This window comes from Silene latifolia, chromosome 7 (genome assembly GCF_048544455.1).
Source record: "Silene latifolia isolate original U9 population chromosome 7, ASM4854445v1, whole genome shotgun sequence".
Classification (NCBI taxonomy): Eukaryota; Viridiplantae; Streptophyta; class Magnoliopsida; order Caryophyllales; family Caryophyllaceae; genus Silene; species Silene latifolia.
This window is the reverse complement of record NC_133532.1, coordinates 93,516,257-93,532,391: the sequence shown is the minus strand read 5'-3', so window position 1 is coordinate 93,532,391 and position 16,135 is coordinate 93,516,257. Positions and strand designations below refer to the sequence as shown.

Below are 16,135 nucleotides of genomic sequence, written 5' to 3'. Positions count from 1 at the left end.
ATGAAGACTACTCTTCATTCGTTTGTTTAGTCTTAAAACTTTCATTGAAGTGGTTGCGGTATTTTGGTCAATTTTGATTTCCTACAAATCTAGTTACCAAAATGATTTAACGTTTCAAAGTACTTAATTCAATTAAGCATATGAGAAACAATTCATTGTAAGTAGATATGTTAGTCAAGAATCAAAAACCCTTTTGATCACGAATAACTTTTATCTATACTCTTCACAAGAGATCCTTCCAATGGATAACACGAGGTTTTAGAAGAAAATTCATATTTGTCTTTAGTTACGATGTTTTAATGGAGATTTGAATCAAAAATCGAAATAATATCGTATATGAATTGTGGTAAAGAAATAGAACAATATGATAACGGAATAGTGGAAAACTTAACATTTATCGTTTTATTAATACTTGTAAATAACAAGTAAAGCATTTACATAGTGACCTCTACCCAACTATGATAAATGATTCCAAGATCCAAATTCATATTAACTTGGGCATCGGTAAAGACGAATACAACCCTCATCAATATAACTCGGTGGATTAACTCTTTAATCGATTCTACTTTTAGAACTCTTGGTCGATAAAATTACATTAATATTTATCTTTAGCCCGAAACACATCCGGCAACCGTCGAGAATACTTTCGTTGAGTTCAACCCAAATTTCGAATAAATGTGTCCATGATCCAAATTTACATCAACTTGGGCATCGGTAAAGCCGAATACAACCCTTATCTTTATAAATTCGGTGGGTAGACATTTATCACCCACTTCCCCTACGTAACAAGGTTTGTACCCCGATAGGGCCGAGTGCACTCCCTCGTGAAATAGGTTTTTATGGTTTCTACTTTTTGCTAAGGCTAAGTCTCAATTGTTTATTTTAGCGAGAGGTCATGTCAATTTATTATCTATCACGTTTTAAGTGAACTAAAGCGGTGAACTACGATAATTGTAATTGACACGGTCGATAAACTCGATATAAAATGCATGTTTAGTAATGGCGATTTAGCGATGCATGCAACATATAAATAAAATGCAAAGCATAGAAAAATCCTAGTATGGCCTTCCTAAAATAGTAAATCTAATAAACTATTACAAATTCGGAAACCAACTCCTTTGGTCCCTTGAACTTCGGTCTTGGCACGCATTTCAAGGCAACACTTTCTTTGATGGACCGCCTTCTCGAATGGCACCGTCTTCAAGGAACTCCGGAATAAATAAATTACAAAATGAATTACATAATTTCCTATTATACATTTGTAATTAAAATAAAAATAAATCTATTAAATTACAAAACGGTGATACGAGATCACAATAATTACAACCGAATCGATATTCCCATACATTTCGGGTAATACCAATTAAAACTAAGGCCATACTAAGTAAAATTACATAATTCAAAATTTACATAAAATTAAATTATGACAATCATAAATAAAATACAGCATTATAATATGTATGAACATGCTAGATTTTATGTTAAATCGCCTTTAAAGAGCCAATATCGTATATTTATCGGTTTTCATGGATTTGCGTGATTATAACTTGTTAAAATCACCATAATTACATAAATTCATATTTATGTACAAGTTAATTACCCTAACCCTTTTAGGACTCAAAATTATTCTCCACTAACATTTTGACAATAATTAACCTTGATTCCTTAATATTGTTCATAAATGGACCCAAAAATACAAAATTATGTTATAAACTTCAAATTAAATTATAAAAATTTCAAATAAATTCGAAATTTGAAATTTAAACTCATGAACATTCTGGAAAAATACCATGACACTCATAATATTCAAAACTTAGGTTAAAAATTTCGAAAAATTATCGAGAAAAACAATGTTGCGGTTTATCGGTTTTAAAAATTATGATCATAAAAAATATGAGAAAAATTATTTTTATCAACTTTTCACTTTTAGATCTGAAATATATGATAAAATGTAACATGTGACGTTTTTCCTTTAGTCATGAAGTATGTTTTAGCATTATTACTAATTATAGTCACTATTTATGTGATTTTTCATCAAAAATTCATAAATCATGCATAAAGACTTCATTATAGCCAAATATTTTACACACATCTTGTAAAATTGCATGTGACAACATACTAAATATCCATAACCAAATTCGAAATATAACTCATATTAACCTATTTACCCATTTAAATACGATTTTAATTTGAAAAATCCATATTTCAAGCAAAACAACTCATTTTATCATGAAAATTTACAGGCCATCAGTAGATAGTATATGTGAAAACATATCCAAAAACCATTGAAATATTCGAAGTTTAGCTATTTTCCGTCCAAAAATGACATTTTTATCATAAAAATCACATTTTAATGTCAATAATCTATAAAATGAACAATAAAATCCATAAATAAACCAAAATGTCCTAAAAATCACTTAGGATCAGAAACTTTTAACATGCAAAGTTATTTTTAGGTTTATCTTCATAAATCCAAATTAATTAGTTTTGTATGTTAATCTTATAACTCGGAAAAACTTTAAACCGATTTGCATGCAAACAACCTAAGGCTCTGATACCACTTGTTAGATTTCTTTAATTCCATCATTTTACATATTCATATATGAATTAATTTATTTAGTCATAAAATAAATTGTTGATCTTATGCATGCAAACTAAATAACAAGAGATGAGAAAATCGTTTTCTCACCATCAAAAATTCGGCCAAATGGGCACAAATGAAGGTCTCCTACCTTCATTTGTTCTTGAGCTAGAAAATACATTAGGATGATCATCCATGACTTCAAATAGAAGCCCTCCAATAAGTAGCACCCAAGACTATCCCAAAATCCCACAAAATAATATGTACTAGATATTTGTAATGTGGTTTACCTTAAAATCGATTACTAATACTCATATACTACTACTAGTATTATTAGTGATTGATTTGTACAAATTTGATTCATAAAAATTTATTTTATGAAGAACAAGAGAGAGAGTGTTGTATTTTTCATAAAACATGAGAGAATGAAAAATTGAGGAAAAATCTCTCAATTGTGGCATGCTAAAACCGGTGGGTATATGGGGTTTTAGGACCTTTTTCTTTTTCCTTTTTGTATTCACAAGACTAATTAGCGTAAGCCTTTGTCATAGTCAAGTCACTATCAAATGTCATAGACAAATGAATAAGACAAAACTTCTAAAATTGCCCACCAATATTTTGGTTATCATGTGTAATATGGAGTCCATTTTATTTTTGTCAATTGTACAATTGTATGTCATGTGACATGTGACATGTCTTATGTCATGTTTTAATTTAAAATGCATATTTAACAAATTAAATATCATTTACAAATTAAATAAATCACATTTAACAAATTGACTAGTAATTCAAAATTACTTTCACATAAAATGGTCATTTAAATACTAGTTAGTATAATTCACAACATCTTGTAATTATAACTAACTTATCATTCTCATCTCGCGTGTTTCACAAACACCGATTAATTTTAGTGATATAACTTCTTAAATTACTAAATAAAATCTTATTTAATCACATTATAATAAGATATCATTTTCTCTCTTATGATAATAATTTGTTCAATTTTAAGGAATTAATTAATCTGTATCGACATACAATTAATTAACCTTTTTCAATTAAGGGAATCGTCCTTTAGGTGTGACCTCAAGGGATCAACTGATCACCACCGTCGCACGACGGTAATGTCAAACTCTAGCCAGCCAATCATTACCGATATGTGTGGATCAGTTGACTATATATGTAATGTATCATATCTTTCGTATTCTTGTTATGAGATTTAAATATATGATCGACAATTGTGATCGCATTATTGTCGGAGGACACATATTCCAACAGGAAGTTCCTCAACTTCCCACCTCAACACTCTAAGAAGGGAAAATGAAGAAGTTGTAGATCTCTCAAGACTCAATGAATTCTCAAACATTGAATTTGTTAATGATGTCCAAAGGCTTGTCTTTCATCGTTTACTCTGTAAGAATATTCTTGCAACTAAATTTGTTTGCCATGACACCTTGAGAAAACTTGGCATCTACGATCAAACTGAGGCACTATTCGAGCTATTTGGTCTTTCTTATATGTTCAATATGCATGAGCTCACCTATAGACCTTTGGTTCTTGAGTTTTTGAGCTTCCTAAAGATCTCCACTATAAACAATACAATTTGTGTGCAATTCCGTCTTGAGAATGAAACTCGGATGATGACATTGGTAGAATTTGCTAGTGTGCTAGGTCTCGATGTTTCGCCTACCCGAACATCTAGACCCCGAAACTACTCTATAGCACCTCTTTGGCGAGCTTTAACCGGTCGCGACTTTACTTACATCAAAGAATGCTCGGCCTCATACATCCAAGACCCCATCATTCGATACACTTACCAGTTTCTAACGGGCACACTTCTAGCCCGCCGCGATCCCGCGGTCGTCAACGAACTCGACCTTGTTTTCATGGAATCTTATCTCAAAATACAAGGGCGGAGTGGTTACCAATTTAATGCACCGCTAGTACTCCTTGAGAAATGGGCTAAGTTTAGGAATGGGGATGATGATGGCAAAATACATATTGTTAATGGAAGGTTAGTAACCAAGCTTGCAAAACACTTTAACCCCAACTTCAATCACAACAATGCCTACACCCCTCTTCCCGGAAAAACAAGGATCGATGAAATGTTACTCCTACAACAACATCATTGGATAGCCCTTGAGGGCTTTGAAAAAAAAGATAAAATGGATCATCAAAGGGAGCACCTTTATTTACCTTCCCATGGAAGGATTGACAAGAATTTCACCTAGAAGAGGACCCCTCTCTCAAGTCCCGTCTTACCTCATCCCGACAAATGTGAACCGGGCTAACCAAGACCAACCTCCTACTCCACCTCCACAACAAGAAACCCAAGCAAACGACAATGAAAAAATTGTGATCCCACCATACCCCTTCCAATACCAACCTTACAACCACCTGAACCCTTTAATTCTCCCTAGGGATAGTTTGTTACGGGTATACTACAAGACATGCATCTACGGCAATTTGAGGCCAATGTGGATAACTACTATGCTTTGTATCCTCAATTCCACCGATTGACCCGGCAAGGATACATTAGTGAGGAGGGAATGCTTCCCTCTTGGGCCCAAATGAATATCCTCTTTCCGAATTCGGAAAACGCCAATGGTGGAGCGCATGGTCAAGAAGAAGAAAAGGGTGAAAAATCGAGTGGTGGTGATACGGTGGAGTTAAATAGTGAGGAGGATGAATTCATGGACTTTCATGAGAGTGATGCATCAAGAGAGCCTTGGGATAGCGACTTCGGAGGGGATGATGATGACCTTTGAGGAACACTTCATGAGCTAGGTGAAGCGGGCATGAGGCACCCACCAAGGCCAAAGTGAAGTCTTTCTTTTCCCCCTCATTTCAATTTCATGACAAGAATTTCATGTTTTATTAACATATTTTATAATTGATTGTTTCATTATTTGGTGTCCTCGTAAAAAGAAGGACTATTATTCCACCTAGGCAACATTTGGGTGATGATAAATTAATTGCTCCCACCATGTAAAATCCAAAATGACAAGTTTAGTTGGATGCATAGCATTTTTATGCATGAACTCCCTCACTCTCACTTGGTTTGGGGAAGTTTAAGCATAAGCATTGGGAGTTAATTTAAATTATGCTTTCCAACCAAACAAAAATTCATGCATCATATAGCATAACTTAGTTTGCATTCACTTTTGTTCATATATCATATAGTTTGCATTTAGTATAGAAATCATGCATTTTAATATAGTTTGCATAATTTCCTATCGTATTGGTCATTGAGGACAATTCCCATACTAGTGTGGGTATGGGAAATTCTAACATGACTTTTAAAACAAAAATGATAAAAATTGAAAGATTTTGAAAAATACAAAAACATGTCTTTTTATTCCATAAATCATAAAAACCATAAAAATTTGAAAAATTGAAAAACCCAAAAAACATGTTCATTTCCTTTATAGTGTAGTCTTGTATATATATTGTGTTTGTCTATCCTTTGTCATATTGATCGACTACGCCACATCCGAGACATGAGGATATTGAAGACCGCATGGTATGATCTTTCCAATCTCCTTTTTCCTCTTTATGTTAATGACTATGTGGCTTTATTTTGATTAATGCGGTATAAACAATGTGATTATAGGATTGCATTTAGATTATATGGCATACTAGTTGGTAGAAGCATATGCATTAGGTTGTATAAATGTTAGTTGCATCATGACATATAATTGCATTTAGGAAAAATTTTGTGAAAGCATCTATTTGGGAAACTTGACAAGTGTATATAGGTCCTTGTAGATACTTTTTCTTCTTAAGACTTTGCTTGTTATAATACTTGTAAAACACCCTAGGATGTGTCATGCTAGTATCCTTTGACCCATGGATTAAGGCCTAGTCAAGAGTACCTTATGGTGTGATAACTCCTTGGCTACCGTTTATTCCAAGGTGACCCTTGAAACCATGCAACCATCTTCCACATTCTACCGCATTTTGTCATCAAAAAGGAAATGGGCACAAAAATTGTTCAAAATTTGAGTTCAAGAAATGAAAAGAAAAGAAAAAGTTTGCAATTGCATCAAAAAAAAAGAGGAGTAACCAAAATGAAAACTCCTATGCTTCAAATATAAGCACCCTCACTACAAATGGGGTGACTTTGAAAATGTTCAAAAGAAAATGCAAGAAAAAGTTGAAATTGGCAAAGTATTGAAATGCCAAACATCAAAAGAAATGGCAAAGAAAGTGTTCTCAAAAATGTCAAATGCCACAAATTGGGGGGAAAACAACAACAAAAGCAAACTCCCATATGAAACTCAAATACAAATGATCCCTTTATCCATCGAAGTCACTTTTGTGCAGGGTAGAGAGGGGACGGCCTTTCTTCTTGTTTAGGCAAGAAGGGGAATTCCGCGATCCTCCGGTGTTTCTAGCACCATAGGGAGTCTACTCGTGACGAAAGCATTTAGCAATTGAGGACAAAGGTACCCTAGCTTGACACAACTTGGAGGTGATTTATTGGTATCCTTCTAGGCTTAATAGTTTGAAGAAATCGTATTTATAATGGAGTGTATACCCTTAGATTGTTTCCCTTGTAGATAATTTCCGCCACCTAGATGAGGAAAGTGGCTATTCATTTTTGTAGATGCATTCATTACTCGTTTTTGTGTGCTTTAATGCTTGGATGTGTCGCCATTTTGGCAAACCCCACCTTGCTTTGCAAGAAGGCATCCTACCTCATGGTTGTCTTGTTGTGAGTTGAAGGGGCGGAGTGAGACCCGCTAATTGTCTCACATCGGCTATATTATTAGGTTAGTTTAAATAAAAGTCCTAGTTTTTGTCACCTCTTTACTCGGGACGAGCAAAGGTTCGATTTGGGGATGTTTGATGTGACTCATATCTAAGCACATTTAGTCCCCGAATTAGCCTCGTTCCTATGCTTTTTAGTCCATAATTGGGTCATTTACTATCTTTAGATTCCCACTTTGCATATTCTTTGAGGTTTTGTTTCCTTAGTAGGAGAGGAGTGCAAATCTTGCATTTACATGACAAAATGGAGCTAAATTGATCGCACCTAATGACCAAGCATCAAGGGGAAGACAATACTAGATGGCCTATGTAGATAATGAAGTAGATTGGGCAATGACGAAAGGGTCCTTGCATCCCCGGATTGATCCTCGCGGATCATGAAGGAAGAAAAGAAGAAAAACTGCCTGCCATGGGATCCGAGCGGATCAAAGACGATCCGAGCGTCTCCCTCCACCACCATCCGAGCGTCCCGTGTTGAAGACGATCGTCCTGAAGCAAGATGATCCGAGCGTCTTCCCTGACAATCCGCTCGGATCTTACTACAGGGAACCCGTGCCTATGCTGAAGACGCTCGTCCCGTGCCAAGACTAGCAAAACGGAGATGCTCATCTCCTTGGATAGGAGCATTTCCTCAACTTTTATTAAGGGTCTTAATAGTCATTTAAGCCCTTAGTAACCCTAATTTATGTACCTAATCTTTAGTATAAATACTCCATTGTACTACTTAGATTAGCGTGCTCTCTTAATACTTCCTTAATCAAGTTCTAATCATTCCTTAATCTTGTAATCAACTTCTAATCTAGTCTTAATACAAATCTCAATACTTAATCTTTCCTTAATTTCTTCATTGTTCTTCATTTATTTTGGGTAATTAGAAGATTATTTGGGTTTTATTGAAGGATTGACAACCTTCCATCAATCATCAAGTACTTATATTATTCTTTGCATTATTATTTTGGAATCTCCATAGATATAATTCTCTTAATCCTTGTTTTAATTATTATTAATCATTTTCATTCATTCATCATGTTTTGCCTTGTTAATGTAATTGACAACCTCATTAGCATGTTAAACTTGATCATGAGTGAGTAGTTTCCTTAGCTAGGGTTAATGGGTAATTAGGGGAAACCAACATAGGGAATGATTCATGCTTAATCTAATATGTTTTCATAATTTATTTGCTTGCTTGTTGTAATTTCAACTTATGCACATGTTATGTTTGATGAAATGCGAGCCTATGAATCCTTGCATTTTTTCACCCATCACTTATCTTTTCAATGAGACTTGTAAGCTTATACACCAACTCGAGTCTCATTAGACCATGCATATAGTTGGATAGGAAGGATTAAGTCGGCTTGTAGGTGTTGTACAATCTAATCGATTCGGCTCCGGGACCCAAACCTTCTTAGGGATTGTAAGTTTATACACCAACTCGATCCCATCACAATAATAATTGCTTGCTTATAATTTGAGAATATGTTTGTATTATCAACTCCCATGAATCCCCTATGAACCCATGACACCCTAGTGCTCTTAATCAATTGTTTACACCTCATTTTAATCACCTTGCTTGTTTTTTATTACTTTGCTTTCATAAATAGTTTAGTTTATCTCCTATCTCAACCCAAATTGTGACACCGTAAGACACATCCATTTGCAATTGAAAATCCTACATCAATACCCGTCCCTTGGGATCCGACCTTTACTTGCCTCTTTACTAAGAGTAGTTTGTAAAGTTATAAATATTGTTTTGGTTGGTAGCTTTTGACGACGAAGTTTTAGCCACACCACGAGTGTACCCTCACTCGACCGAGTGCCAACTCACTTGGTCCACTTGGGGTTCTACTCGGTCCACTGGAACTCTACTAGGTCTATTTTAGGTCTTACTTGGTCTCGTAGGAGGATCATCCTTTACTTTCGAGTATATGTGGGTTCCCTCACGCGTCCCTTGGTCTAAGTACGAGTCTCACAAATGCCGGGTATTACATGTATTCAAACCAGGTCAATCAACAATCAATTCTTTTCTATGAAGAGTACTGCAGAATCATATATTTACATACACGTACATATACAATAATGAAAACTATTGTACAAGCAACACTTTTCAAACATTAAATTACTATCAAAGAATAAGTTAGCATGAGAAATACTAAATGCTTGCTCTTTCGATGTAAACATATTTTCCTAAAAGACTACTTCGTAATTAACATTACAATACGTAATTAACATAATAATAATAATAAGAACATTAAACTGAATTATAAAAACGATACAATTAGTGATTGTTAGATTATATTGTAAGTAGGTAAATAAGAAAAACGTACCGAAAAGAATCAAATATGATTAATAAGTTGAGTAGGATACCTTGTTGAAATATGCAGAAGATAATTAAATTGAAGACAAAGTGATGGCCTTGAATCCAATCAATCAAAACGGTGGCAAAATTAATGTGGAAGCCTCAAAGTTTTTTTTATCCTTTTTACCCTATGGAACCGGTTGGTTTACAAAAAGGTTGGGTTTTTTATGGTTTTTTTGTTAATTATGTGGTTTGATTTGGTTAACCATTTAATAAGGTTATTTTGGAAAATATAATGTCATTTTGGTTATTTTGGTAAATAATTTGGAATAAATGGCTAATTAGGCAAAAGACCCGTGTAACCGTATCATCTTCAATGAAGATATCAAGAAGATGTTTTTTTTTTTGGGTAAAGGTAAGCTTCTCATTAAAAACAAAAGTATCCCATACAATTACATATTACTTCCTTATACATACTCATCAAGATCAGTGCTGTCTAATGTATGCAATCCAAGTTAAAGCACTAGGATTTCTACCATTAAACTGTAACTGTCCCACTCGCATTTTCACCTCAGTCTTGACCCGTTGCAGGATACACTCAGGTCTACTGACAAACCCATCCACCCTGCTAACATTTCGTACATTCCAGATATTATACATTAGGCTGGCTAATATCACTGCTATAATCTTCTTCCTGCAAGCACTATGGTCTCGCATCTGAACCCACCACTGAATCACCTTTGAACATGGCAACTCAATCAGACACCAATTAGCAATTAAGTCTCTGCATCTTTGACTGAAAGCACATGAAAAGAAGAGGTGCTCATGAGACTCTTCTTGTAATCCACACAGAAAACACATGTTACTCTGAATAATGTGCATTCTAATCAGCCTATCCTGAGTTGTTAATCTCTGATGAGCAATAAACCAACACAAGAAAGCCTGTTTAGGAATGATCAACTGATTTAATACCCATGGATACCACGTCACCTTGTCCATATCTGGTTTCAGCAACTGGTACCCTATCTGGCTGTTATAATGCTCTACATCTGCTCTGAAAATGTGATCTTTAAGTAAATGCTTGACCTGGCATATTTTACGCCAAGCCCAGCTACTGCTAACTCCTGGTTCATACTCTTCCCAATTGGAATTCTTGATGTAGATGGCATGCACCCATTTGACCCAAAGGTGGTCAGTCTTTTGGGCCACCCACCAAGCATATTTACCTATGGCCGCAAGATTCCAGGCATGAAAATCTCTTATCCCTAGGCCCCCCTGTTTTCTTGCTCTGCAAACTGTCTCCCAAGAAACCAGCATTGGGCTCTCCTTGCAATCATTACCATACCACAAGAAAGATCTACAAATAGCCTCTAGTTTGCCAATGACAGTTTTGGGGAGGATAAAAATCCTAGACCAATAACTGTGCAGGGAACGGAGCACTGCTTTGATCAAGACCAGTCGTCCAGCGTAAGAGAGCTTCCTTGACCCCAGACTCCTGATCCTTTCAACTATCTTATCCACCAGTATGTTGCAATCCAGTACAGACAGACGTTTTTGAGAGACTGTCACCCCCAAGTATTTGAATGGAACAGTTCCTCTTTTCATACCAGTGGCTCTCTCAATATCATTCACCAACTGAGCATCAATACCATTATAGTAGAAGTTTGATTTACTGCAATTCATGGACAAACCAGAAGATTTTGAGAACATCATAAAAGCTTGTAGCATCAACCCTACAGAAGCTCTATCCCCTTTGTAGAAGAGGATGAGATCATCAGCAAAGCATAAGTGGGACAATTTAATTCTATTGCAGAGTGGATGAAATTTGAATCTGCTGTGCTTTTGAGTCACTAACAGAATTCTACTGAGATATTCTAGGCAAAGAGTGAATAGCAGGGGTGAAAGGGGATCCCCCTGTCTAAGTCCTCTTTTGCCTCTGAAGTATCCAAAGCTTTCACCATTAATAGACAAAGAGAAAGAGGGAGTGGTGAAGCATTGAACCAGGAGCTTGGTGAACTGATCAGGGAAACCAGTGGCTCTCAACATATCCTCTACAAAAGCCCATTCCACTGAATCATAAGCCTTTTGTAAATCCAGTTTCATCAAAATTCTAGGAGAGCAACTCTTTCTCTTATACAATCTAACCAAATCCTGGCAAATCAGAATATTCCCTACAACATCCCTTCCCTTCACAAAAGCACTTTGAGAGGGGTTGATAATATGAGGTAGTACCTTCTCCAATCTGTTACATATCACTTTAGAGAGGCATTTGTAAATTGTGTTACAACAGGCAATGGGCCTGAATTGCATGACATTCTCAGGTATGGGGACCTTTGGGATTAGAGTAATGATGGTGGCATTACACTGTTTCAAAACTTCCCAGGCATCGAAAAGCACTCGAGCAAGAAATTACATCAGCTCCAACAACACTCCAGTTATCCTTGAAGAACTGACTACTATACCCATCAGGGCCTGGGGCTTTTGTTCCTGGAATGCTAAACATAGCAAGCCTGACTTCTTCCCCTGTGACAGGAGCAATCAATAAAGAACAGTGCTCAGGAGTCAAACAATTCCCAAACTTGACAATCCTCTTGTTAAGAGGTTTCACACTTTTAGAGGAGCCTAACATAGTCTCATAATACTCCTCAAAAGCTTTCTGGATGGTTTCAGGGGTAGAACATAAGTGATTATTTACATCCTTCACCTGATACACTCTATTTTTTGCCCTTCTATGTTTAATGCTAGCATGGAAAAAGGCCGTATTATCATCTCCATACTGCATCCAGTCTCCCTTAGCTTTCTGTCTCAGAAACTGATCTCTGGCCTTCAATAAATCCTCTAAATTCCTTGCACATTCTCTTTCAGAGTGACACAAATCCTTATTCAGTGGGTCATCAACCAACAGATGTTGAAAGTGGTTCAGAGACAACTCAGCTACATGGGTAAGGTTTTCAATGTCAGCAAAATGGTCTCTATTCAACGTTCTTAACCCAGCTTTTAGCCCTCTCAACTTCTGGACTAATCAAACATGGGAGTGCCCCCCGACCGATTGTTGCCAACTTGATCCTAATAATATCATGGTAGTTAGGGGCCAACGACCACATATTATAATACTTAAACGAACTCCCTTTCTTTTGTCTTTCTTCTTCAAGGTAAATGAGACCTGGACAATGGTCAAACATTCCCTCAGGTAAAAAGTGAACATAGTTATCTGAAAAGCTATCCATCCAATCAGCATTGATGAGCACCCTATCCAATCTGCTATAAACTTTGGACTGATGCTCATGTTTGTTATTCCAGGTGAAAAAGCCCCTTCGCATCGAGATCGAGATAGTCCGGCATGTCTTGAATAGTCTGCAAAGATAGGCCTAATCTCAGCATGAGAAATAGGAGCCCCACCTATCCTTTCATTAACTGCCATCACAGAGTTAAAGTCCCCAGCAACAATCCAAGGACCCTGAATCATACTATGATATTTCCTTAAGCTATCCCATAAAGGAATCCTTTCAGCAGCTTTGTTCAAACCATACACAACAGTCATCCAGAATTGTTTCCTTCTGATTTTGTCAATCACCTGAAAGTGAATACTCTGAGTCTGAACATCCAGAATATTAATATCATAAGCAGTAGGCTCCCACAGAAGCCAGATGCGTCCACCTCTATGTAAAGTACTATTAGTGCAAATAGCCCAATGATCACCTAAATTATTCCTTACTTTATTACCATTACTACTTCTTATTTTTGTTTCTAACAAACCACATAACCCCACTTTATTTAATAGTAAGCTTCTTTTTATTTCTTGTTGCTTTGTAGGGTTATTCATTCCTCTAACATTCCATATGCAACACCTATCCATTGTCCACAGTAGGCTTGCTAGGACCACCTTTTTCAACTACTCTATTCTCAGTTATCCCCAATCTTGTTTTCTGCAACGATTGAGATAATGATTCCATAAAAGACACCCCTCCTGGTGTTAAGACACCTGGTGTAAACGTCCTCTTTTCACCCCTATCATTCCTCATCAGCCTGGTTAAGAATCTCCTAGGGAGGGAGCTCTCCACCAGTGGGATTGTAGGCACCACAACTGGAGTCATAACCACTTCAGTGGCCTTGGGAGTCCTAGGTAAAGGGCCCTGCACATGAACCTGTACAGGTGCTTTCTGTACTAGTTTAGGAGCAGCTTTCTGCTGCTTTTGCACAGGTACTATCTTAGGTTTCCAGATTTTCCTACTCACAGGTTTGGTCATCCCCTTTCTACAGTTTTCAGTCAGATGTCCTAGACCCTTACAAGCAGTGCACTGCAAAGGGAGCCAGTCATACACTACCTTAAGCTGCTTAGCCATTCCATGTTCATTAAGAAAGGTAATAACATCAGGGAACTCTTGACCAACATCCACCTCAATCATTATTCTAGCAAACCCTAAGAAATTCCTGTGAAAGGTAGCATCATCACACTTAATGAAACTGCCTACCACTCCACTTAATTTCTTCAGGCACTCTAGACCCCAATACTTGACATCCAAGCCATATAATTTCATCCAAATTGGAATTCGTTTAACATCATGCTTGATTAACTCAGTATCCTGTGTCCATTCCTTAACAATAACAGGCTTGTTATCGAAAAGTAAATGGCCATTATTCAGAACAAATTGTTGTTGTTCTTTAGTCTTAAATCTGACTAGGAAAATACCATTAGGCATAAAAGAAATTTTATCAATACCCTGAGCTTTCCATACGCGGTTGATAAACCCAGTGAGTACTGAACTCGGAGGATTCGCACCAAGCACATAACAGAAAACAGAGGATGACCAGAACTGTATCTCCCCGGCAACATCCTCCTTAGTAATTTTGATCATCGGTCGGACGCTCGTTGTTGCTGGAATTTGCGGAACTGGTTCATCTTGATAGATTTCAAGAAGATGTTTTCCTCATAAGATTTTATCACAAATTATGTAAAGGAGGTAATGATTTGTCATTAGCAAAATATGCTCTAAATAAAAAGATAGCCAAAAGATGCCAACCATCTTGCAATATCTCGGTGGAAAGGCTTGGGCACTAGCTTAGTTTTTCGAAAATGTGATCTAAAATGATCATTGGAATAAAGGTCGATTCATTTTAGAAATCGGACTAAAAATCGATTAAGGACAGGTGTAATTAAAATATTAAAGCAAAACTGTAAATAAAAGAACAAAATTTAAATCTTATAAATAAAAATAAAACAAATGAGATTACTGAGCTTCAAGAATTAATAAGATGAAAAGGAATTTAATTGGAATAAATTCCACGGTACTACAAATTAATTCGCAAAAGAAATAAAATACAAAATTTCAAATTAGAAAAATGGCGGGTGCTACATACACAATCTTCCCGTCAAATATGATGCGGAGGGTAACCCATTTTCTAAGAGTCTTACATGGTTGAGGGACACGCTCCGTAATAATGACTATACAAATGTTAAAAAAGTCCACCCAGCGTGGACAAAAGATGGTGGTTTTCATGGGTATGCCTTGATCGATTTTCAAGGGTGTGGGATTGATGATTTTCGCCAAGCAAAAAACTTGTAGCAAGGTATGCGTCACGTGATCATCAATTGGGGAAACATGAGTACTATAACGACAATCCTGATCGTTATGTTTACGGTGGTCCGTACTTATGGATTGTTGTTACTGAGAATAGTCATCTGCTGAGAAGGGAGTACCCGCACAATCTTACTACCGCATCGAAATCCTGGGAAGACGAAAAAGTACCTAATTTTGGTCACCGTTATGATGCTGATATAGTAAAGTTGATTTATGATCAAGTTTATCCTAATTACCCACCCCCGAGTGAAGTTCCTGTTAGGAATCTTAACTAATTTGCAAGTCGTTTGTAGTTTGGGGGGGGGGGGGGGGGGGGGTTGTTTTTTTCCATTTCGTTTTATAATATTTATTGTTTCTTTTTTCCTTGTTTAATGTTCTATTTCTTTTGTGTACTGTATGTGTTTGTTTTCTGTTCTTTTTTAAATGTTTCAATGAAAATGCATGCTTGCTAATTGCTTGTTTTAATTAGTGCATGCGATATAAACTTTTAAATAGTTCTTATTACGTGTTCAAACGCTTAACATTGAAATTAAATAATTATCACGCTAATTAATTATGAAACAATAATAAAGATTTAGTTTACATTAAAAACACATAAATTTAAGGAAACAGTTAAAAAATTATTACAGAATTTATAAACATTTAAAATAAATAATCTGATATTATTATCATAAATAATATTAAAAAGATTCATTGTCTCGCAAAAAAAATAAATATTAAAAAATTGATAACGGTTTAAATTGGACCGTTGTTGAATTAGTGACACTAGTTTAAAACCCGTGAACTTCACTGGCTGTTTTATAGATAGATCATTACAATAAAGTTAATATATATTGGTAATAAAGTGAAAGTCATATTTGCCCCAATCAATCTTTTATAAATATTAAATACTATAAATTAGAGTGGGTT

General features: G+C 35.9%; 1 protein-coding gene across 1 annotated transcript; it reads right to left on the bottom strand.

Annotated features, from left to right (window-relative positions):
* Positions 1-12,006: 12,006 nt before the first annotated feature.
* Positions 12,007-13,470, bottom strand: LOC141590362 (uncharacterized). The gene is made up of 2 exons (XM_074410959.1): positions 12,762-13,470; positions 12,007-12,581 (listed from the first exon to the last, which is right to left on the bottom strand). Exons 1-2 carry the CDS (start codon positions 13,468-13,470, stop codon positions 12,007-12,009), a joined length of 1,284 nt encoding a protein of 427 aa, XP_074267060.1.
* Between the last annotated feature and the right edge of the window lie 2,665 nt (positions 13,471-16,135).

Excerpts from the sequence above, each read along its gene's own strand:
- LOC141590362 (XM_074410959.1), bottom strand. The coding sequence starts at position 13,470 with ATGAATAACCCTACAAAGCAACAAGAAATAAAAAGAAGCTTACTATTA. Across the intron at positions 12,582-12,761 it reads AAGAAAGGGAGTTCGTTTAA|CTGAGTTGTCTCTGAACCAC; the intron begins GTATTATAATAT and ends TTACCCATGTAG.